This window comes from Lytechinus pictus, chromosome 13 (genome assembly GCF_037042905.1).
Source record: "Lytechinus pictus isolate F3 Inbred chromosome 13, Lp3.0, whole genome shotgun sequence".
Lineage (NCBI taxonomy): Eukaryota > Metazoa > Echinodermata > Echinoidea > Temnopleuroida > Toxopneustidae > Lytechinus > Lytechinus pictus.
In genome coordinates, this window is record NC_087257.1 from 29748603 (window position 1) to 29774939 (window position 26337).

The 26337-nt window shown below is 35.0% G+C and overlaps 1 protein-coding gene across 1 annotated transcript; it reads right to left on the reverse strand.

The window, feature by feature from the left end:
* Positions 1-2790: 2790 nt before the first annotated feature.
* LOC129274196 (asparagine synthetase [glutamine-hydrolyzing]-like) lies at positions 2791-20939 on the reverse strand. The gene is made up of 10 exons (XM_064109002.1): positions 20648-20939; positions 19075-19221; positions 17001-17091; positions 16450-16635; positions 15168-15260; positions 13342-13469; positions 11874-12000; positions 10525-10732; positions 6029-6266; positions 2791-4942 (listed from the first exon to the last, which is right to left on the reverse strand). Exons 1-10 carry the CDS (start codon positions 20894-20896, stop codon positions 4709-4711), a joined length of 1701 nt encoding a protein of 566 aa, XP_063965072.1. The 5' UTR covers positions 20897-20939; the 3' UTR covers positions 2791-4708.
* Between the last annotated feature and the right edge of the window lie 5398 nt (positions 20940-26337).

Consider the following 26337-nt stretch of genomic DNA (forward strand, 5'->3'; position numbering starts at 1 on the left):
ACATAAAAAAATGTTGTAAAACCTGTAACATTTTTGTATATTTCAGAGGGGAGATAAATATAACTCAGAGCAATACTAGTATATTATTTGAGCTCCTGACAAAATAATAAAATAAAAGCATATGATAATTATATCCTTGGTCTTTCTCTTTTTTATTCACTTTGGCAAAAATCTGATCACTTCCTCCCAAACTCCAAGAATAAAGTGCCAATATATGGAGAGGAAAAAATGTTGAATAAAACAATATAAATGGAAAAAAAATTAAAAGAAAACATAGAAAAGGTGCATGGATAAAACAAAAATAATTCAAGCACATGTGATTTAAGAGAGTCAAATTTGTGTGGACTCTCACCCAACACAATTATCATGGGTAGGATACCTTATTCACAAAGAATAGGTCTGTAGGAAAATCAAAAATATATTGACCATTTAGAGTATTGAACAATAAACACAGTATTCATAATGCACCAGATATCTATGACTTAGCTGAGGCGCAGAAGAAATAGGAAGTTAAAAGGACTGGAAATATATACTGTATATATATGTATGTATATATATATGTATATATTTCTCTACATCTGTGTTTAAGGCGATTTTTTCTTCTTCTTTCAATGTTCGTAATGCGCCTTAACGCCCTCTACCTTCGTCTTTACGACTATACAGTGCGTCCCAGAAAAAACGAAACCGAGATTTAGCGATGATTTATCATAACATAATCACAAATAAAATAGACAAATGACCTACCAATGTAAAGCTTAGAATCTCCTCTTTCATCTGATATTAATTAGATTATTTCTCCCTCACGCATGAGTGAGCAAAAACAATTTGAAGAGGGGATACCAAAAAGTCATTTGGCGGGTTGTATCTAGCTTTCAAAAGGAAAACTACATTTTTTGAAAGTTCAATATCTGCTCTTTAATTGGATACCTCAATTACAGAAAACGGTCAAGAAATAACAAAGTTCTGGTTATTTGAAATAAGGCTTGAATTTCCATAATTTCATTAAATAAACTGTTTTCACCGGTTTCCCACAGAAGCTATCGCATGGTTAACAAAAGACTTAATGCATGGCTGATCGTAAACAAAACGGAGTGTCAGTGAGTTTGAACGCTAGCCTGTAAAACCTCTTAATTTTATGAAATTATTGAAATTCAAGCCTTATTTCAAATAACCAGAACTTTGTTATTTCTTGACCATTTTCTATAATTGAGGTATCAAATTAAAGAGCAGATATTGAACTTTCAAAAAATGTAGTTTTCCTTTTGAAAGCTAGATACAACCCGCCAAATGACTTTTTGGTATCCCCTCTTCAAATTGTTTTTGCTCACTCGTGCGTGAGGGAGAAATAATCTAATTAATATCAGATGAAAGAGGAGATTCTAAGCTTTACATTGGTAGGTCATTTGTCCATTTTATTTGTGATTATGTTATGATAAATCATCGCTAAATCTCGGTTTCGTTTTTTCTGGGACGCACTGTATATGTATTATGACGGAATAAACCCATTCATAGACTTCGCCCTTTCGCAGGATGTAGGCATATGGGTAAACTCAATATACCTCGAGCAATATTCCAAAACACATTTTGAAGTTAAAACAGAATCCTTCTAAACTTACAATGCAGGGGTTGTGGAATGGTAATGAAAGTGAGGGTGGGCTGAGCCTGAAAATAGGAGGGGGGACCTGAACATGGAAAAAAAGGTGTGGGAAGTGGAGCCCACCCAACCCCCACCCCATTTTTTTAGTAGTCATTATACCATGTAAATCTATCTTACATTTTTTCTGATAAATAACACCCATGTGATAAATCAAGCAATACTACACAAATCAAAGTTTAAAGGTCAAGTCCACATCAGAAAAATGTTGATTTGAATCAATAGAGAAAAATCAGACAAGCACAATGCTGAAATTTTCATCAAAATCGGATGTAAAATAAGAAAGTTATAACATTTCAAAGTTTTGCTTATTTTTCACAAAATAGTTATAAGAACGAGCCAGTTACATCCAAATGAGAGAGTCGATGATGTCACTCACTCACTATTTCTTTTGTTTTTTATTGTTTGAATTATACAATATTCAAATTTTTTACGAACTTGCTGATTAGGACCTCCTTGCCTGAAGCACAAAATGTTGAAATAATGAAATTCCACGTGTTCAGGGAGGAATGAAACTTCATTACACATGACAATGACGAGAAAATCAAAATATTTCATATTTCATATAATAAAATACAAAAGAAATAGTGAGTGAGTGATGTCATCAGTTCCCTCATTTGCATACCGACCGAGATGTGCATATAACTGTTTTGTGAAATAAAGCGAAACTTTAAAATGTCATAACTTTCTTATTTTACATCCGATTTTGATGATATTTTCAGTGTTATGCTTGTTGAATTTTTCTCTTTTTATTCAAATCAAGACTTTGTTGGGGTGGACTTGTCCTTTAACATGAATTGAAAGATTGTGATTCTTGGTGTTCCCATTTTGTCAATGACATAATCAGTTTTAGATTAAATAGCTCTATAAGCCTTTACAAAGCAAATTATTTACAAAATAGGAGTCTAAACTACCAGTTACAAAGTCAAATGTGTTTTGAACACAATACAATACATGATCTCTCTCCTCAATAATAGTCATACAACTAAAAAAAAAAGAAAATACAGGGTGCACAGATGACAATATTGTTTAATTTAGCTTTAAGTTAAATGGTGATTCTCAAATTATAGGAGAAGTGTGTGTCATATCTTGCACCTCTGCCTGGATTCACCTGCCTATAGAATATATTTACACACACACACACACACACACACATACACATAATAATAATAATAACGCAGTTCTTGTATAGCGCATATCACATTATGTCATAACGTCCCTATGCGCTTCCAAAGGACTTGGATATTATTACCCTGGCTTTAGCCCCGCAGCCTTTTACAGCGGGGTGGCATTTCAAGAAATAAATTCCTGCCAGGTACCCATTCACCTCACCTGGGTTGAGTGCAGCACACTGCGGACGAATTTCTTGCTGAAGGAAATTACGCCATGGCTGGGATTCGAACCCACGACCCTCTGTTTCAAAGTCAGAAGACTAATCCACTGGGCCACAACGCTCCACACACATACACATGGATTCACCTGCCTATAGAAAGTATTTACACACACACACACACATACACATCAAAAGGCAACTCATTATTTCTCATACTGCATTGGAATTATTTATGACTTTTATGACTAACTTTTATACCTATAAGGTAAGAACCACCTTAAAAGAAAACTTGGTGGATCATATAATCATTTAAATCATTTGCCTATGGAGCAACAGCATAACATAAAACATGGGATTACTAAAACAAAAATCACTTTTTCTATTAAAGCTCATTCCTGCATATAACTTTTATACCTATTAGGTAAGATCCACTTTAAAAGAAAAATTGGTGGTTCATATGATCATTGAAATAATTTGCCTATGGAACAACAGCATAACATAAACATGGGATTACTAAAAAAAAAATCACTTTTTCTATCAAAGCTAATCCCTGCATTATTTACTCTGAATTTCAATTGGAATTTCCTCTCTAAAAGTTACTAAACCTCTTTGAACCTTCTCATCCATTTTAAGTGTTTAAGTAACAATCACCCAAACTAAATAACTTTTTTTGTAAATAACTAGAAGATACAAAAGTATAATCTTATCCCTAAAATCATTACAATATTATCTATTTGATAGATAAAGAAGAAAATCAGGAAAGAAACAAAAACATTGAAAGTGTAAAGCTTGAATTCAAATTGCACCTACTCTATGCATTAATCTCAGATAGCTTTTAAAATATGCAACATAATAATGAAATTTATTGGGTAAAAGCATGCTTTACAAGAGAGTTCCATCATTTACATGTAGTTATTGATTATGACTTTCCAGAAACATGGTCAGTTCATGAAGTATAATATTTCAAGTCAGATATTTGTATTTCTTTTTATTTCCTAAATCTTAGCCCAGATTATGAAAAATGTGCCATATAAACCTCTTGCAAGACCAATTTCTACCAAGTCAAACAGAGTTACTAAAAATTAGACTGAGGTATATGCAATACATACCCCTTGTAAGTCTACTAATTCAAACAAATTTTCTAAAGATTAAATTGAGGCATATGCTATATATATACCTCTTGTAAGTTTACTGAGTCCCAATAGATTTACTAAAGATAAAGACTGAGGCATATGCAATACATACCCCTTGTAAGTCTACTGATTCAAACAAATTTTCTAAAAATTAAATTGAGGCATATGCTATACAGTGCGTCTCCCCCAAAAAACTTAACACTTTTGAAATGGCTGCCAAATAAAAAAATATATCACTTTTGGGGGAAAGACTTGTATATATGGAAAGCCAATAAATTCTTCTTTCAAATGACACCAAAAAGTTGGAAAACTATTCATGCTTGAGCGAGCACTGCCCACTGAAACATAGGGTATAAGTGTTTCCTCGAAAGTGATATATTTTTGATTTGGCAGCCATCTCAAAAGTGTATAGTTTTTTTTTTGGATGCACTGTATATACCTCTTGTAAGTCTACTGTGCCGAGCAGATTTACAACAGATTAGACTAGCCCATGTAAGTCTACTGAGTCGAGCAGATTTACAACAGATTAGACTGAGGCATATAGCCCATGTAAGTCTACTAAGTCAAACAGAGTGTTACCTGGCCCATCTACTGTGCTTCCAATGGTTCTTTGTCACTGACTTCTGATTCTTTATAATGTTTCAGGGTTCTAGCAGAAGGGTCAGTTGCACCAGTCCATTTTGGCATCCAGATATAAGGAATCCAATCAGATCGTCCAGGATAGTATTTCTCAAACACCTGTCTGTAGTAATATGCTTCCTTGGAGCGGGGAGGGTTGAAAGGAAAGCGCTTTGGAGAATCCTCTAGTTGACTGCTAGTTACCTGTAAATAACAAAAAATCATATTCAAATTGATCCATACTAATGTCAGCGCATGTCAAATAATCGCTCAAATAAATGCACCATTGCGGACTATTGCACACCATATAACATGAGCTACTTATATCTTCAAGTAAAAATTGGCCAAAGTCCAATAGATTCCAGAGGTTTTAAATGATTTTCACTATGCAGATATTTTAAAAGTTTTACTTTCAAGTCTTGCGCATTTTTAAAAACTAAATTTGCAAAGCCCGGGTATGCGGTTCCGTATATAATTACGCAGCATTTAGTAAGCGCATGTCAGATTTGCACAAAAACGTGATTCCGTGTACAAAATCAATGCAAATTGTGTTTTTCAACCAAAAATCATTAATGTATCATGACTATTTTTACTGTTGTTGGTTTAGATGGATTTATTTTAAGTTATTTATGATCACAAAATTGTCCCCAACAAAGTTCATAAAAACTATAAAAAGCAACAGTTGGTTAAAAAACACAAGAACTACAAAAACTACTAAAAATTGGCATTCTACTTACTGTATAAAGTGAGTTAAAGGCAAAAACGTGTATACACAAAAAAATATTGTGGCAAATTTCCTACGCATATTTGCATAATTAATAAAAAATTATAAAATTATAAGCAATTAATTTTTTTTGAATGTTACTACAGTCTTCGTAGATTACATTCGGCACTATGCGCATGCAAATTTTAGCGGTGAACCTGCAATCAGCGGGCGAGGTCTCAGGGCAGGGGTCAAATTGACCCCCCCCTCCCTGTATATCTTGGTCTGAAATAGCTCAGTTAAAATAGGGAATAGGGTTAAGTTAGATAAACTATTGGAACTTTTTTTTCTTGGGGGGGGGGGAGGCTTAATCTTTGCAACACAAAAGCCAACTTCAGTTGAAACATCATGAGAATGGATAATGCAATGAAGACAGCTACATTTGAAGAAAATATGAAAAAAGTGTCCACCTTTTCCCCATGAATGTCAGACTGAACAACTTTTGGATAACAATAAAAATAATTAATTTTTTGCTTTCTATTTCATTTTTATTGTGGATTTTGAGAGCTTGCAAATCTTGTACAAACCTGGGTTTCAATGTGTTCTTGTAGGACCTCATACCATGACTTCTGAATGGATGATACTCCATCACTGAAAGCTTCTTTAGGTCTCCATAAGATCTCTGATGGTAAGAGATCAGTGTCATCAAATGCTTTGCGGAATAGGTACTTCTCAATTCCATTCTTTGGGCATCGTTTTTCTTTTGGCAAGGACAGGAAGTAGGAGGTGAAATGGTGATCAAGGAATGGACATCGCAGCTCAAGGCTATTAAAGGAATGATGTGAAAAAACTCAAAATGTTAAAATGACACCAGAATCTTCACAACTAGCAATTACAAGCTGAAAAGCTTGGAAATTATTTAAAGGAATTAAATTATTTAAGTAAAAAATTTGACACCATTTGAACATCTAGTGTTAGAGATCTGTAATGCCACTGGAAATATCTAAAAACTAAAGTCGTTAACTCACTGTTTCCTGGCCTGACAGTTCCTCTAGGCAAGGACCTGCCAAATAATTTCTTGATGGTATATCAAATTTGCTTTCCCTTAAAAGATGTCTTTGTTGCAGGGATTTCCAATGCCTTTCTGGGATTAGCAAATATTCATTCCCTTCTTATTAAAACTGACACCCAATACCAATAATACTGTGATCTACACTGTAGAGAGCTAAAGGCTGCATACTAATAATAATGTAATCTACACTGTAGAGTGCTAAAGGCTACATACTAATAATAATGTGATCTACACTGTAGAATGCTAAAGGCTACATACTAAAAATAATGTGATCTACACTGTAGAATGCTAAAGGCTGCATACTAATAATAATGTAATCTACACTGTAGAGTGCTAAAGGCTACATACTAATAATAATGTAATCTACACTGTAGAATGCTAAAGGCTGCATACTAATAATAATGTGATCTACACTGTATAATGCTAAAGGCTGCATACTAATAATAATGTGATCTACACTGTAGAGTGCTAAAGGCTGCATACTAATAATTGGGACCTATCGCAAACCTCACGGACGCTAATATTAGGGTCCCCACAAAAGTTGACGCTTAATCATACACTTGATTTTTAAGATTGATTGTACATTATAGTCAATAGAATCAAACATAGAAAACTGCTCTACAATCAATGCTAAGCTTTGTGTTACAGGGGGTTACAGGCCCTACAGACCTGCTTTTCGTGTGCAAAATTCTTTCCTGCGACACCCGCACCATACATGCATGTATACATTACGACTGATAGTCATCATCGTATTGATTATGACATATGGATAAGAAAGTGGTTTTTCAAACAAATCGAGTACATATTGAGTGAGGAAAAAGTTACTGAATTAAGGCTTAGATATAGATCATTACAGTCCATCGAATCGATATTGCATTTAATGTGGATTATTGGTGGATCACTGGCAATTGATTCCATGGGTCAGATCACCTCTCCAGCCGAAACCATTTCGCACGCATTGATATGTACACAGCATGCAGTAGGCCAAATTCGTCTGAACTTCAGTCGATTTTGCGGGGTTTTTTCTTTTTTTTACTCCTTCTACACAAACGATACGCCTCTAGCACACAATGTAATGGGCATTAAATTTTACTTTCCCCAGAAATGGGGGATTAGATTCAAGTTCCCGGGGGGACCACTTCCATTGATAAGTGGATACCAGGCGCGACCATGGGGTTTCGAAAATCACCCTAAACAAGGGAAGCAAGTCTTTTCCAGATTATGAAAATGCATCTCTTAACAAGTATTTAGCTTGTAAAACCCTACAAGTATTGGAAATATATCCCCCTTTTCAGTATTTCAAACATCGTTTTTGACTCCCTTATAACGTTACATATAGGCCTATACGTAACGTAAAAAAACTCTTTCCCTTTTTACGCGTAGTTGCGCCTGGTATCCACTCTTCAATGGAAGTGGGCCCCCCGGGCGGCCTCTCGAGCTCTGGGCGGAATGAAATGTGGCTCTGGAAAGTCGTCCTAAATCGGATATATCGCTGTTACCATAGTAGCAACCAGAATTTTGCACATGGTACGCAGATTGAAGTTTCCGTTTTAGATGCGAAACGAAAAAAAATCTCATGTCACACAATTTGCATTGCAGGACAGAGCTTTACGACCATGACGACGGGCCCAAAAGTCTCTTCCAGAATCAAATACCGTTGTAAATAAGCGTTCTCGTTCTCGAACAAAAGCTCGGGAACAATGTGATCTACACTGTAGAATGCTAAAGGCTGCATACTAATTAAAATGTGATCTACACTGTAGTGCTTAATCCTAACGAGGCCGGGCTTTTTTGGCTGTTCTGTGGCCAGGGGGTTGATTCAACCCCCCCCCCCCCCTGAGATCTCGGCTGCCGATCGCGCGAGCGCCGCAAAAATGTGCATGCTGGTAGTGTGCGATGTAATCTACAAGGCTGTATGGTAAAATTTTCCAAAACAATGAGATTTTATTTTATATGAATTAATTATGCTAATTTATGCATAAATCATACTTTTTGCTCTAATTCACTAAATAAAGCTCCTAGAATGCTAATTTGTGGTAAGTATATTCTTTGTACCATTCTTAACAATCGCAATTGAAAAAAATTTCGGTCAGGAAATCAATTTCTGATGTATTTCTTTGTTTTTCAACCTTTTGTTTTTCTTTGTTTTTTTCACCAGATTTATTGCACAACCTTTTTGAAGCATAATTATGCTAAAATCAATGGATTTCAGCTGTTTAAAGTAAAAATAATCATATCTTTATGAATAAGATGAGAAAACTCAATTTGCATTGACTTTGTACACAAAATCACGTTTTGGAACAATTTTTGGTCTGACATGCACTTACAAAATGTTGCGTAATTTCGGAACCGCGTACCCGGGCGTCGTAAATTTGGTCTCAAAAGATGCGCGAGACTTAAAGTATATACTCTGCGAGTGGCGCGGTCAAAAAATTTCGCGCGGCGGAATGATCATAGAAAATGTTGAGGGGGGGTTGATTCAACCCCCCCCCCCCGGCCTGTTTAGGGTTAAGGCTGCATACTGATAATAATGTGATCTACAATGTAGAATGCTAAAGGCTGCATATTAATAATTGGGACCTTTCGCATTCCTCACGGACGCTAATATTAGGGTCACCTAACACAAAAGTTAACGCTTAATCATACACTTGATTTTTAAGATTGATTGTGCATTATAGTCAATAGAATCAAACGTAGAAAACTGCTCTACAATCAATGCTAAGCTTTGTGTTACAGGGGGGTTACAGGCCCTACAGATCTGCTTTTCGTGTGCAAAATCCTTTTCCGCGACACCCACCATACATGCATGTATATTACGACTGATGGCTGGAGATATTCGAAATGCAGGACCTAAAATAGATTATGACATGGATAAGAAAGTGGTTTTTCAAACAAATTGAGTACATATTGAGTGAGGAAAAACTTACTGAATGAAGGCTTTAGATATAGATCATTACAGTCCATCGAATCGATATTACATTTAATGTGGATTATTGGTGGATCACTGGCAATTGATTTCATGGGTCAGATCAACCTCTTCAGCCGAAAATTTTGCACGCGTTGATATGTGCACAGCATATGCAATACGTTTGAACTCGTTTCTTTTGTTTCTTTGCTTCTTTTGTTTCTTTTGTTTACTCCTTCTACACAAACGATATGCCTCTCGCACACGATGTAATGGGCATTATGTTTTACTTTCCCCAGAAATGGGGGATTAGATTCAAATTTCGGGGGGACCACTTCCATTGATGAGTGGATACCAGGCACGACCATGAGGTTTCGAAAAGTACCCTTAACAAGGGAAGCAATTCTTTTCCAGATTATGAAAATGCATCTCTTAACAAGTATTTGGCTCGTAAAACCCTACAAGTATTGGATATATATCCCTTTTTTTCAGCATTTTAAACATCGTTTTGACACCCTTATTACGTTACATAGGCCTATAAGTAACCTGCCCACTCTGTCCCCTTTAACGCGTGTTCGCTCCTGGTATCCACTAATCAATGGAAGTGGGCCCCCCGGGCGGCCTCTCGAGCTCTAGGAGGAGTCAAATGTGGCTTTGGAAAGTCGTCCTCAATCGGATATATCGCTGTTACCATAGTAGCAACCAGAATTTTGCACACGAAACGCATATTGAATGTTTCCGTCGCAGATGCGAAACGAAAAAAATAATCTCATGTCACACAATTTGCATTGCAGGACAGAGTTTTGCGACCATGATGACGGGCCCAAAAAGTCTCTTCCAAAATCAACTACCATCGTAAATAAGCGTGCGCGTCCTCAAACGAAAGGTCGAGAATAATGTGATCTACACTGTATAATGCTAAAGGCTGCATATTAATAATAATGTGATCTACACTGTAGAATGCTAAAGGCTGCATACTAAAAATAATGTAATCTACACTGTAGAGTGCTAAAGGCTGCATACTAATAATAATGTGTTCTACACTGTAGAATGCTATTAAATGCTGCTGATGCATATTGCTGCCAATTTGAAGAGCATAAGCTTACCCATGAGCTGCGGTGGTCCTGTCTGCCCGCAGTACATCATACAGATATAGATCCTTTAACAACCTCCTACTCTCATCATCACCAGCAGATGCATCAGGTTGCTTGTGAAAATAGATGTATCCCTGGGCTAACTCATCAGAACCCTCACCAGAAAAGACAACAATGGTGTCTGTTTCTTTGCTGATGTAACGTGCTACCAGATACATGCCTGAAAGAAGAAAACACAAACCAATACAAATATTCAAATAGACGTCAATAAATTGATGACTGCACGTAGAAATTGGTAGAAAACCATGTTGAATTGACCCTAATGCTACAGTAACTTTTTGATGCAATAGTGCAATTCGCTGAATATCATGTGATCTGATTTGGACCAATCAGATTACAGAACATTCATGGGAGTTGTATAACAAGAGATAGATAATACATATAGCATAAGAGATAGATAACACATATAGCATAATAGATAGATAACACATATAGCATAAGAGATAGATAAACAAATAGCATAAGAGATAACACATATGTCATGAGAGAGATAACACAAATAGCATAAGAGATATATATATATAAACACATATAACATAAGAGATAGATATTCACATATAGCATAAGAGATAGATAACATATATAGCATAAGAGATAGATAACACATATAGCATAAGAGATAGATAACACATATAGCATAAGAGATAGATAACACAAATAGCATAAGAGGCAGATAACACAAATAGCATAAGAGATAAATAGCACAAATAGCATAAGATAGATAACACATAAAGCATAAGATTTATATATATACACTGTAACACACATAACATAAGAGATAGATAATACATACAGAAGATTTAAGTTTTGGTTGCTCATTCACTCAAAAATTAAATCCTTACAGCCTGGCTCATACCGTTGTGCTTTGGGCTTGCGTTCAGCTGTGGATGTACTCAACGTAAACAAACGCAGACTAACCCTAACACAGCACAATGAAATGAGCTAATACAAGGTCAATACACAGAAAACCGCAAAGGTATTTCATACTAGCTCGGCAGCTTGAAAATTTGTAAACATCCGCAACCAAAAGCAACAAACATTCATAAAGGCAAAGACAATTGGTAATGAGCAAAAGCAGGCAAGGACGCACAAGGATGTGAGAGAACAGGCAACAGCAAGCAACATCAACATAGTTTTAGTGCTTCATATTACTTTTATTTTCTAAAGCAGCAACATGCAGCTTGAAACCCAAAGGTGTGAGCCTGGCTTAAGGAGAGATAAAAATGGCAAGATAATTATTCATCAAGATAACGGTATCATACCACTTAAAATTTTTCCCCAAAAAATAAACATATCCTTACCAACTGAAGCTCTGATGGTGGTGATATCATAACTCTCAATAGCTTTTATCACATGTTCAACTGCTTCAATACCTTCTTCAGGAGTGAATGATATCTCATGATGTTCACTGCCGATGTGAGTAGCAACCTGAATGGAGTAAACATAAACTTGTTGAGTCAAAGGGCATTTCTATTAATGATAAAAACCTTCCATATAAGTCAAAGTAATTTATTAGACAAGATTATGCAAAATACGTGTTATATACATGTATCTCTTCTAAGTCAAATATCTCCCACGTTGAATAGATTTCTATGGACCCAAGTGATTCAACTTAAACATGACTAAAGGACAAGTCTAACCCAATAAAAAGTAGATTTGAATAATAAAAGAAAAATCCAACAAGCAAAATTTCATCAAAATTGATGTAAAATAAAAGTTATGACATTTTAAAATTTTGCTTAATTTCACGAAACGTACATCCTGGTCCGTATGCAAATGAGATTGATTACGTTATCCACTATTTATTTCATTGTATGAAATATTCTCCTCATTGTCAGTGAAACAACAATTTATTCCTCCCTGAAAATGTGAAATTAGCATTGTTTAATACTACCGGTATATTTTTTAAAAACTATATGTTTCAGTAAAATTGGACCTTATTGTCAAATATGTAAAAATTGAAGTATTGTATAAATCAAACAATAAAAATTAAAAGAAATATTGAGCGAGGGACATTATCAATTCTCTCATTTTGAATTTAACTGAATTGTGCATAATGCTGTTTTGTGAAAAATAAGTGAAACTTTAACACATCATAACTTTCTTATTTTACATCCGATTTCGATGAAAATTTCAGCATGATACTAGTTTTTTTTTTCTCTCTATTAATTCAATCGACATTTTTCTGGGGTGGACTTGACCTTGGAGTTGTCTTAAAAGGAACAAAATCTTACAAAAGATCACTAGCAATGTGACAAACAACCAGCCTAAAGTAACCAAAACATGTTTGGTCAATAGGATATTAAGGATAGTTTACCTTTCTGGCTGCAACAACATCAGGACTGACCTCCATTACAATTGAGAGTTTGAAGAGGATATTAATGATAGTTTACCTTTCTGGCTGCAACAACATCAGGACTGACCTCCATTACAATTGAGAGTTTGAAGAGGATATTAATGATAGTTTACCTTTCTGGCTGCAACAACATCAGGACTGACCTCCATTACAATTGAGAGTTTGAAGAGGATATTAAGGATAGTTTACCTTTCTGGCTGCAACAACATCAGGGTCCCGTTTCTTAAAGGACTTGCAACTGTTGTAACTTTTCCATTATGGCAACAGGGCTCAGCAGCCAATCAAAATCAAGGTTACCATGGTAGTTGCCATAATGGCAAAGTTACAACAGTTGCAAGTCCTTTATGAAACGGGACCCTGGACTGCCCTCCATTACAATTGAGGGTTTGAAGAGGATATTAAGGATAGTTTACCTTTCTGGCTGCAACAATATCAGGACTGCCTTCCATTCCAATTGAGAATGTTTGAAGTGGATACTCCATTCCTGCTGCAACCATCTGCTTCATAACAAGGGATGATACTAAGCTAGAATCCAAACCACCTAATAATGAGATAAATATAAACTAGGTGAACATGTTTGGCACATTCTCCTTTGAGATAAGCTAGTCCTGAAAAGGACTACTTTGTTTAAATACTGTTCTATAAAAAGTTCTGCAAAAAATGTTTTGTCTTGGTGTTTCAAAAAATGTGTATGGTGTGCCCCTCAACGAGGGGCACATAAGCATATTGCTTTACGTCTCAACATCCAAGTAAATCCAAGTAAGTAAAACAGGTTATAGCCGAATTAGATTAATTTCAAAATAACATACATCAGCTTCAACTAACAAGTGCGATGCATTATGCAAAGCCATATACGGTAGTAGAAGCAGTGCTGAACTATTAATGTTCAGGTAGGTTTAATCTGTATGACCTCTGTGACCTTTCACCTCATGACCCCAATACATTTCTACCATATAAATCATTAAATACATATCTATAACATCACAAGTGGTTTATGGTTAATCATGTGTAAAGTCCTGGAGGGACCGAGATAAAGTGGATATTGGTAGAAGTGAAATGGAGAGGCAAAGTAGAGGTTAGAAAGAAGACTATCTTTATAAAGAATATGAGTGTAGTCCTTGAAAGGACTGTAAACAGCTTGAGTATTATGCACAATGAGAAGGCTGGTTGACTTGGAAAGATGAGAGAGGCTTGAGAAGAGAGAAGCCTGGCTTTAGTCAGGTAATGGAGCTGTAGAGCATGAGCAGGAAAGAAATCTCAAAGTTTGGGGCAGGTTGACTGTCTGTCATCAGGGGAGCGTTTCATCAACATTTTTGTCCGACAAGTTTTCAGATCTGACAACTTTCTTTGATTCTGATTGGTCGAGAGGCACTGTTGGTATGGCAACTGTTGGATAAAACGTCTGACAAATCCTTTCATGAAACTCTCTCCAGGCATGAAGATTTCTCTCATGCTCCTGCTCTACAGCTTCATTCACCAACTACAGCCAGACTTCTCTCATCTACTCAAGCCTCTCTTACCTCTCTAACTCGACCAGCTCCATTCACCAACTACAACCAGACTTCTCTCATCTACTCAAACCTCTCTCACCTCTCTAACTCAACCAGCTCCATTCACCAACTACAGCCAGACTTCTCTCATCTACTCAAACCTCTCTCACCTCTCTATTCTCAACCAGCGCCATTCGCCAACTACAACCAGACTTCTCTCATCTACTCAAACCTCTCTCACCTCTCTAACTCAACCAGCTCCATTCACCAACTACAGCCAGACTTCTCTCATCTACTCAAACCTCTCTCACCTCTCTATTCTCAACCAGCGCCATTCGCCAACTACAACCAGACTTCTCTCATCTACTCAAGCCTCTCTTACCTCTCTAACTCAACCAGACATCTAGTCAAGCCTCTCATCCTGCCTACAACTCAAGGTTTCCACTTCCGTCTCGTTCGCATTCCTTATAAGGACTAAACTCAATTCAAGATAGTCTTCTTCCTAATTTTTATCTCAGTCCTTCCATGACTTTAGAGATGTATCGTAAACCACTTCTGTGATTGTTCATACCACCATGCAAACCTTCAAACATCATTTAAAAAGTCAACATATAATACAATTTTGAAGTTTGAATAGTGACACTTATTTTGTCAAGAAACATTTGAATTGGCTCTAATATCATTTAAGCATGCTCATCTTCGAGCTGGAGTTTCTTAGATTTGTTATATTTATTCACAAGTATATTTACCTGACAACATGCATCCAATACGACGTGAACTCATCATTCGCTTTTTTACTGCTTCAGTGAATAAAGCACGGATGTTAGCATGGATGTCCTCATCTAATAAAAGATTTACATAAGATATTGTGAATACTAATATGATTTTGTATTGCATATTTTTAATTTCAATTAACTTTAAAATCTGCTTGCAAAAGAAATATACTTCTTTAAAGCGATAATGTCCCACATTAATCAATTAATTTTCATTCTTAATATTTGAGTTTTTATAAGATTTTGATGCTTCCAACACAATATGCTTAGATTTTGAAATACATTTCAACATTGCCATTGAATATACATCATTGTCTTATAATCTCTACCATACCTGAAAGTCTCACTTGGTCTACAAGTAGATTGTTCAATTCTCCACTTGGTTTAAACATCACTTGGTATGATAGTCACTTGGTTTAAACATCACTTGGTATGATAGTCACTTGGTGTAAACATCGCTTGGTATGATAGTCACTTGGTGTAAACATCGCTTGGTATGATAGTCACTTGGTTTAAACATCGCTTGGTATGATAGTCACTTGCTTTAAACATCACTTGGTATGAGTCACTTGGTTTAAACATCGCTTGGTATGATAGTCACTTGGTTTAAACATCGCTTGGTATGATAGTCACTTGGTTTAAACATCACTTGGTATGATAGTCACTTGGTTTAAACATCACTTGGTATGATAGTCACTTGGTGTAAACATCGCTTGGTATGATAGTCACTTGGTTTAAACATCGCTTGGTATGATAGTCACTTGGTTTAAACATCACTTGGTATGATAGTCACTTGGTTTAAACATCACTTGGTATGATAGTCACTTGGTGTAAACATCGCTTGGTATGATAGTCACTTGGTTTAAACATCACTTGGTATGATAGTCACTTGGTACGATAGTCACTTGGTATGATAGTCACTTGGTTTAAACATCACTTGGGATGATAGTCACTTGGGCTCACTGTTATAATCTAATGACCGGATGGTCCATTCTCTACTGTCTTTTTCACAATGTGACATTCACAAATATTTGGTTCATTATCTGTTCATACAATCATAAAGACTAGTGGTGCTCTACCATGTGAAAAAACAGTATACCTAACTAGAATACACAAAGTGGTAAATGGGCTAAGCAATACTTGGACCAAATAGTTAGTAAAAGGAACTGGATATAGAAGAACTAGGATTAGTCTATGTGGGTTGAGACCTAATACAAAGTAAACAAAGTGGATGTAGAAGAACTAGCAATATAATTACCTGATGGTTGAAGGCTGCCCTCTACTGATGCCCATTTTGGAGTTTCCTCAAAGGAATGGAATAGCTTGAGTTCTAATGGAGATACCTTACCACTAGGAAGGAGATTGAAGCTCTGGATATGGCCAGGAGGGAAGGGTCTGATTGTGACATCACGGTCATCACAGCCATGTAATAAACCAAGGAGACCTTTGAAAAATAAAACAAAAAATGCTCAAAATGTGATTGTACCTCATTTTAATGTACCCTTGTAAGTTCTCTTGCATATTACATTAACATACCTTGCTTTAAATAGTTGCATTGGTGTACTGTCGGATTTCTTTAGCTATCATTTTAAGATTTCCGGTAAATATATGTATGTGTTTATCCATTTTATGATAAGCTATAAACAATTTTGTTAATTGGTACATTCAAATTTCAAATTTTCCTTTTCATCTTGATTTTGAGCCATGAAGGGATAGAAATAGAATTGGTAGTGTTGTTCATTTGATTGAATTAATGTCTAATTTGTAAATCAATTTCTGTCAAAAATACATCCATACAAAACCTATTACCCTTAGCCTCTGAGCTCAAAGCCATGAATCCATCCTCGTTGACAAGATAAAATATTGGTCTCACTCCATAGGTGTCACGGGCAAGATGTACCTAACACAGAAATGAGATACGGTACAAAGAAAATAAACAACCAAAGAAATTAGTCTGTTTAACAGAATATATTATTAACCGTATCAGACATCTGAGCAGGGCAACTTTAATACATTGTTGCCTGCTTAAGACTGATAAAGTGGTTGGTCAATAAGTTTCCACTTGTTTAACCACAGAAAAATTTATTGCCCGCTATAAAGGAATGCGTGGACATGTAGTGGGCAATAAGGCAGAGAGCTAACATCCGCGTATTCTACACGTTTTTGTATGCGTCCTTGAATCGCGCAGTGCTATACGTCACAATGTTAATCGAATTGAGACAACCCTGGATACTGCGTCCTCATAATAATACCTGCCTTGGAACAATGTAATGTAACAAATTAATATCAATAAAACAGTGTTCAAAAGCTAATCTCAAATTCAGGGTTTCCAAGGCGATTTATCCAATGTACTACAATTACCATAGTTAAAAAGTATTGGTTAAATGGGCCAAGAAGTGGTAAAAAAGGATTTGTTGATAACAACAGAATGATATCAAACTAATAAGAACAGAATAATAAAGAGTACACCAAAATACATGTAGGTGCTGATTAAGAAATAAAAGAAGATATGAAAAGAAAAATCAACGTCTAAAAAAAGTGATTAGAAAATAAACAATATGAAGGGCACTAATAAGAAACATACACTGTATAAAGTGCATCTCAAAATATTAAGATTGATTTTACTTGTAGGCTCAAATGGAGATTTTTAAAAAGCCAATCAGCAATAGAGTGCCATATATAATCATGGGTTGTGTACATGTCTTTTGTGTGCATGAACACAAAACCGAAAAAGACATAACATCCAACTTGACTACATACATTGATTAAACATGTATACAATAATTTTTTTTTTAATGAGAATAAGTTTTCTAATAATGGACAATTCTCAAGACAATCTAAACTTTATAAATGTATGAGGTACATGAACAAATTTTGCTCTGTATTATAGTAATGTGAATGACATAATTTGTCACGAGTGTGACAATCAACTGTTTGTTGAAGATTTGATATAATCATTTTGTCAAATGCTTTTATACCATCAACTGCAAAGAAGAATGTGGCATGACATGATTGTTCTCATAACCAAGTTGATATCACATGTGAATCCATGCCAGGCGAGACAGATTTGTATCGTGAGAAGCGATGGAATGGAAACAATAATGAAAGCTCACTGTCACAGGGGGAGATCATGAAAATCACTGGACTATGAAGGACATTGTTCACTTCATAAGGGATACTATTATTATTACTTCTAATGGCAGCATATGGAAGGGGATTGCTAATTCAAAGCAAAATTATGTTAATTGGTGTGAAAAGACGGTTCACCAAATCATTCGGACATGATTAACAATTAAACTGTAGTCAATATATTACCCAAGCCCATTTTGTCCCTGGCAAGTCCCTGGTAGTTCAGACACCAACCCTTTTCGCGCTGATGTTGCAATCTTGCACACTTGTACAATTAAATTCAACAATCATAATAATTAGTTTTCTCCCCTACCTTCATATTAGATAAGCTAATATAAGGTAATAGTTCTTGGATAACATCTAAAAATAATAATTTTCAATGGTGTAATATGGAAATCTTGAATTTAAGAAAATAACATGGAAACAATTGTCATTATTTTCCCCCAAAAAAATAATGTCAGCGTGCAAAGGTTTAAGTATAAACATTAGTTGGATAAATATAGTATTATTTGATTGTAGACCTGTGTTTATAAGAGATTGTCAGCTTTAACAGTAGTTTTCAGCATTCCACAACATTTTCAACATTATAGGCCATTGTACTTCATTCTAAAACAACTCAATATTTGTTTCCAGACTGATCTTTATTTTGTACCATTATTATTTGATTGTAACATGCATATTTAATTTATTTTGAAAGTTGGGAATAGTTGTGGTAGTAAAAGTGAGTCGATCAATAGCAATATTGATTATTTACCTGTCTGTTGGCTGTATCAACAATGCACATAGCAAAGACACCATCAGCCATTGAAGCTGCATACTCTATTCCTCCTCTGATATATAGATGTAGAAGAATCTCACCATCAACACTGCTTTGCATTGGGAAACCATACACCTCACTCAGCTGTCATTATCAAACAAAATATTGATTTGTAAATTCAAAACTAACAACACAATTAAAGGTCACAGGCAATAACAATCATTGCGTACTTCATATACAGTTATGATAGTTCCACCATTATATTCTTTCTTCCCCTTGGAATTGGGGTGGAAGGTATTTGTCACAGATATTTAGTTTACTTTTTTTTCGTCCCCAACTTTCCAAGGCAAATGTATACAGAATTATGTCAATTTCCTTCCTTTGTCTATCTAGTTTTTTTTTTTTTTTTTGCTGAATAATAATAATAATAACAATAATGATGATAAAATAATAAAATAATAATCAACATAATATATAAAAATAACAATAATAATAATGACAACAATAATATGTATCAAGGTCTACCATATGTTTGTACCATTAATTCAATTCATTGATAATATACACTTATCATACAAGTATGTAATATTTCCTCTTGCTTGTTCTACATTACAGTTCATCAATTGTGAACTTTTTCTGCCAGCCAGCCCAGCCTGCACCTGTGTTTTTCTTTTCCTATTTCTTTTTTGGCCATAGTGCATCTGAAAAAAGTAATTGTTTCCATATGTTGGTACTTAAGGCAGATAAAATGAAAAACACCCTCAAACTTATTCCTGTTTATGATTTACAACTTTGCATCATATATCTGTTGAAAAACACATGAATTCTGACTCAATAAAAACAAGGTTAGCCTTTGAATGTCTAGCAGAATTGTGAGTCTGAGTCAAGGTTTGAAGTGCTTCACATTGTAATTTCAAGAGATGATAAAAAGAGTCAATTCTCTGTAAAAGTCTGGTCCCGCTTGCCAATGGACACAAAACGTATTCATAATGGATACAGCGGAAAAGTAAAATTTCAGGGTGGCTCCATCCGTTTTCATCTACAGACAATAGACAAAATGGGCAAAAAATGAAATCAGTGGACGGATGCATGCTCCATGGATATAGAGCTTATGAAACACGTATGCAAATAGTACACAATGGATACATAATGTTTTCCAACCTTAAACTGCAAGTAGATCTACAACCTTTTGGTTTTAATACGAATCACTTGGTCTAATTACCAGTTTGTCTAGAATATTCACTAAAAAGTGAAAATTGAAAATGAGAATTAGACTAAGCAGGTATAGTGTCGACCAAACAATAATTAAAGCAAATAGATCAGGGGCGCCGAGGAACGGTTTTGAAGGGGGCTGAGCTGAAAGGGGGGGGGCTGACCATGCAAAAAATCATAATCAGATGGTTATCTTTACGTTTTTGTACACGGTTTTTGGAAAAAAGTGCGGTTCCGCACCCCTGTAGATAGCAGACCAAATGGGTTTATAGTATGAGATCATCTTAGAAGTAGATCAAATGCATTACAGTACATTATATGTAAACTAAGTAAGATGAACCAGAATGGCACTAAATACCTTACGATAGTTGTAGATCTCTCCATTATAGAGCAATGTGAGATGAGGGAATCCATTGATGCGGAGCGGCTGCATCCCAAAAATGTTACCAACGATGGCCAGACGATGAAAACACAGACAGCAGTTGTTAAACTTTGGGATGCTCTCAACCCGAAACGAATCAGGACCACGATGTTCAATCTTTAGTGCACTCCCTAGATGTCTGTGGACATCCACATCACTCCCAAACAATGCCCAAATACCACACATCTTAAATTCACTGTTCGACCTGAAATGAAAATAAAAATTAATATTACACTGCACAGCAAAGTCAAATTTTGATGACTGTCTCCACAACCTTATAACCTCATCAGGATGTGATTGTTTGGCAAAGTTAAAAAACAAGGGGGTACAGATTCCAAATTTCATCATATTTAAGGAAAAGCTAAATTCATGGTTAAAAAAATTACTAACTTTGTAACAATTCAATAAAAAAAAAGCAACAGAATATTTACTAGTAGATTTTGAAAATGTTTTGTGTGGAAAATTCTTATTTTGCACAAATAAACACGTTTATCATGACTAAAATTCATGGTGTCCCCTACCAAACTTAAAGGTCAAGTCCACCCCAAAAAAATGTTGATTTGAATGAATAGGGATAAATCAAACAAACATAACGCTGAAAATTTCATCAAAATCGGATGTAAAATAAAAAAGTTAGGCATTTTGAAGTTGCGCTTAGTTTTCACAAAACAGTGATATGCACAACTCAGTGACATGCAAATGGGTCAGTCGATGATGTCCATCACTCACTATTTCTTTTGTTTTTTATTATTTGAATTATACAATATTTCATTTTTTACATATTTTACAATAAGGACCAACTTGACTGAACCATACATGTATATTATTAAACAAGGCTAATTCTACATGTTCATGGAGGAATTAATCGTTGTTTTCCTTGACAATGAGGAAAAATTAGAACATTTTATATAATAAAATACAAAAGAAATAGTGAGTGGATGACGTCATCGGTCTCCTCATTTTGCATACCAACCAGGATGTGCATATAACTGTTTTGTGAAATTAAAGGTCAAGTCCACCACAGCAAAATGTTGATTTAAATAAATAGAGAAAAATCAAACTAGCATAACACCGAAAATTTCATCAAAATTGGATGTAAAATAAGAAAGTTATGGCATTTTAAAGTATCGCTTATTTTTCACAAAACAGTGATATGCACAACTCACTGACATGCAAATGAGTCAGTCGATGATGTCCATCACTCACTATTTCTTTTGTTTTTTATTGTTTGAATTATACAATATTTCATTTTTTACAGATTTGACCATAGGGAACGACTTGACTGAACCATATAGTATTAAACAATGCTGAATCCATATATATAGGGAGGAATTAATCACTGTTTCACCTGACAATGAGGAGAAAATTAGAATATTTCATATTTCATATAATAAAATACAAAAGAAATAGTGAGTGGATGACGTCATTAGTCTCCTCATTTGCATACCGACCAGGATGTGCATATCACTGTTTTGTGAAAATTAAGTGAAACTTTAGAATGTCATAACTTTCTTATTTTACATCCGATTTTGATGAAATTTTCAGTGATATGCTAAGCTTGTTGGATTTATCTCTTTTTATTCAAATAATTTTTTTGTTGGGGTGGACTTGTCCTTTAAGCGAAACTTTCAAATGTCACAACTTTCTTATTTTACATCCGATTTTGATGAAATTTTCAGTGTTATGCTTGTTGGATTTTTCTTTTTTATTCAAATCAACTTATTGTTGGTGGTGGACTTGTCCCTTAAAGGACAAGTCCACCCCAACAAAAAGTTGATTTGAATAAAAAGAGAAAAATCCAACAATCATAACACTGAAAATTTCTTCAAAATCGGATGTAAAATAAGAAAGTTATGACATTTTAAAGTTTCGCTTATTTCACAAAACAGTTCTATGCACATCCTGGCTGGTATGCAAATGAAGAGACTATGACGTCATCCACTCACTATTTCTTTTGCATTTTATTATATGAAATATGAAATATTCTAATTTTCTCCTCATTGTCAAGTAAAACAACGGTTAATTCCTCCCTGAACATGTGGAATTAGGATTGTTTAATACCATATGGTTCAGTCAAGTTGGTCCTTCTTGTCAAATCTATAAAAAATGAAATATTGTATAATTCAAACAATAAAAAACAAAAGAAATAGTGAGTGATGGACATCATCGACTGACTAACCTAGTTATGCATATCACTGTTTTGGGAAAAATAAGCGAAACTTTAAAATGTCATAACTTTCTTATTTTACATCCGATTTTGATGAAATTTTCAGCACTATGCTAGTTTGATTTTTCTCAATTTATTCAAGTCAGAATTTTTCTGGGGTGGACTTGACCTTTAATTTTGGTCATTGACACTGGGCAAAATCAATTAGCTGGACATTTATACCAAACCAAGTCAAGCCCTTGTTTTCCGTTCGGTTTGGTTCGGAAGTTTGGTTCAGTGAACTCCCATTTGGTTCAGCTACAGCACTATGTACAGTGTACTTTAAAGCTTTGGTTGTCAAATTAAATTCACAGAACAAACTTGACAGAAAGTTTCAACCCTGTAAAACTGATACATAAATAATCATATAATGTGACTGACAATGTGAGCATTTGCCAATATGCCTTCCCCTCAACCCCCCCCCCCTCCCTGGAAATTAGAGGATGGGTACATGTTAACAATAAGTTGATTTGAATAAAAAGAGAAAAATCAAATAATCAAATTGAAAGTTTCATCAAAATTGGATGCAAAATAAAAATAATTCATAGACTTTGTACAACATCAACCACTTACTGTAATTGCATTGAAATACATGTAATATTTATTAAAATTTTTCTCCACATTCATCGTCATGTGAAACAAATGTTTATTCCTCTCTGAACATGTGGAATTACTATTGTTTTTAAATTTTTTGTTCAGTCAAGTTGGTCCCCGATGTCTGTAAAAATTGAAATATTTTCTTTTTATTCAAACAATAAAAAAGAAAGAAATAGTGAGTAAATGACATTAACAACTTCTCATTTGACTATCACTGAGTTGTGCATATTTAAAACTGTTTTGTAAAAAATAAGCTAAACTTTAAAATGTCATTTTTATTTTCATTTACTACTGATTTTGATGAAATTTTCAGTGTTATGTTAGTTTAATTTTTCTTTCATGAATCAAATAAACAATTTTCTTGTGTAAAGTTGACCTTTAAAGGGATGGTCCAGGCTGGAGATATCTATATCTCAATAAATAGAGGAAAATTCACAAAGCAGAATGCTGAAAATTAGATCAAAATCGGATAACAAATAACAAAGTTATTGAATTTTAAAGTTTTACATTATTCCGGTGAGACAATTCTAATAATAATAATAATAATTGGCATTTATATAGGGCTTCATCAATCTACGACTGTTCAAAGCGCTTGACAATTATTATTACCCGGTCACTGGATTCATAGCATTTCAAGCAGCCTGTTAGGCGCAAACTTGCTAAACCAATCACAATGATGGTTGTTTCCTATCCGTACCCAATTAATGTAGCACCTGGGTGAGAGTGGCAATGTGTGGATTGACGCCTTGCCAAAGGGCGCTAGGCCATGGTGGGATTCGAACACACGACCCTCTAATTACAAGGCGAGAGTCAGAGCTGCTACACCACGGCGCTTCTAGGAATGTCTTTATGAATATCCACACTTGTTCTTTTGTATTTTATTATATGAAATTAGGTTTATTCAAATATTCAAAAATTTTCTACCAAGAACTAAAATAATTAGATTGAAACTGATTAAGGGCATTAGTTATTTACTGCCGCAACTTATTTCATCACAATGGTGACACATCATTTACATATGCATGAAAAAAATGAAACATTTATGATTTTATATAATAACATAAGAAAAAGGAAAGTGGGGCTGTGACATCATCAGCCCACCTAATGAATATTCATGATGAAGTGTTTTCACAAAATATTGATGAACTTTAGAATTCAATAACTTTGTCATTTGTTATCCGATTTTGAACTAATTTTCAGCATTTTGCTCTGTGAATTTTACTCTATTTATTTAGATATGAATATTTTAAGCCCGGACCATCCCTTAAATAAGGGCCAGATATATAACGACATATGATTATGCTAACATAACCCTTTACAAAATACAAATGCCAACTTTATAGATCACACTTCAATGGAGTGCCACTTGCAAACTCGTTTTTTTTACGTTCTTGTACAAGCTATGGCCAATAACACCTAATATTTTTTGCATTAAAAAATGGTTTATCATCTTCTCTCTTTTATCAAATACATTTAAATGATTTTATTTTTTTAATTTTTTTTTCAAGCCGTAACTAATTTTGAAATAATCTTTTTTTTTGAGAGGAAATCTATTTAAATATCTACTTATCTAAATCTATTTATATCTACTTTAATAGTGTGGTATGAATGTATTGAGTAGCGAATAGTTGTTTTATCATCCAAATGGGCCTTTACCAAGTTGATAGCTCCATGCCTTTACTATTAAAAGTCCCTGAGTTATTTATGGGTAAATTATGAGGATATAAAAATTATAAGAGGCTTAAAAATATAGCATCTTTATGCTCTTGAAGCTGATCAAATTATTTCCCCAACTATGGCTTAAAAAGAGAAGGTGACTTTCACCTCTCCTGTTGTCCCGACATCCACCTGCCATGTAACACACACGTGCATCTCCCATGCAGAATAGTCATATGGTCAAGGTTGACCAACTCACAAAGGGGATCTCTGTGTGGTGCATATACTCAACTGCACTTTGATACTTGGTATCACTATCATATTATTACACCGGCTGTAGCTGAGCCGCCATATTAATAGGCGCTAAAGCGTTCAAGGAAAATCCTACCGGGTACCCATTCACCTCACCTGGGTCGAGTGCAGCACAATGTGGATAAATTTCTTGCCGAAGGAAATTATGCCATGGCTGGGATTCGAACCCTCGACCCTGTTTCAAAGTCCGGAGACTAATCTACTGGGCCACAAAGCTCCAAATTGGGAGGTACTTCCATATGGTTTTATATCCTACATTGATTAAATCCTGTATAGTGATTCAATGGTTCAAAAAGCATCATGTGACCAAACATATTTCAACTATAATGTTGCATGATGTCAGACCTCAATATATTTTTCGCTATACCAATATTCTGACGTCATTATTTATAAAACTGGATATTTAGCTAAACTCTCAGGCGCACTGGCCAGTGAGCTGTCTCTCACGGGAAGTCCTGTGATGCGTCGGCGCAGGGACTAATCCGTGTTCCCATGAGCACGGTGGCTTGGAGAAAAGTAGGTAATTCAACACAAGTAACCAGACTTTGCAATCTCAGTGCATAGATTTTGGTTTTAAATTATCAAAAGTAGGATATAAAACAAATAAATCAGGCATTTCATTTGAAAGCATAGTGGGATTATAAACCCTCGGTTGAACTGGCAAAACTATTATATCAGTATTAGCAACTGCAATACCAACCTCGGATAAACTTTCTCAAACAGGGAATAATATTCCTGGTATTGCATCGCAATTTGCTCCACATTTTTTAAAGATAAACAGTCAGTCCGCAAGCCCCTGTGTTAATGAGCAAATGAGCAAGATTTATCCAAGTCCTCTCGTGGCTGAATTCATGTC

Bases quoted from the DNA above. Each gene is read 5' to 3' on its own strand.
- LOC129274196 (XM_064109002.1), bottom strand. From the start codon at position 20,896: ATGTGTGGTATTTGGGCATTGTTTGGGAGTGATGTGGATGTCCACAGA. The intron at 19,222-20,647 runs GTATTTAGTGCC...TGATAATGACAG, and splicing joins AGATCTACAACTATCGTAAG to CTGAGTGAGGTGTATGGTTT. The intron at 10,733-11,873 runs GTAAGGATATGT...TTCTTCTTTCAG, and splicing joins CACCATCAGAGCTTCAGTTG to GCATGTATCTGGTAGCACGT.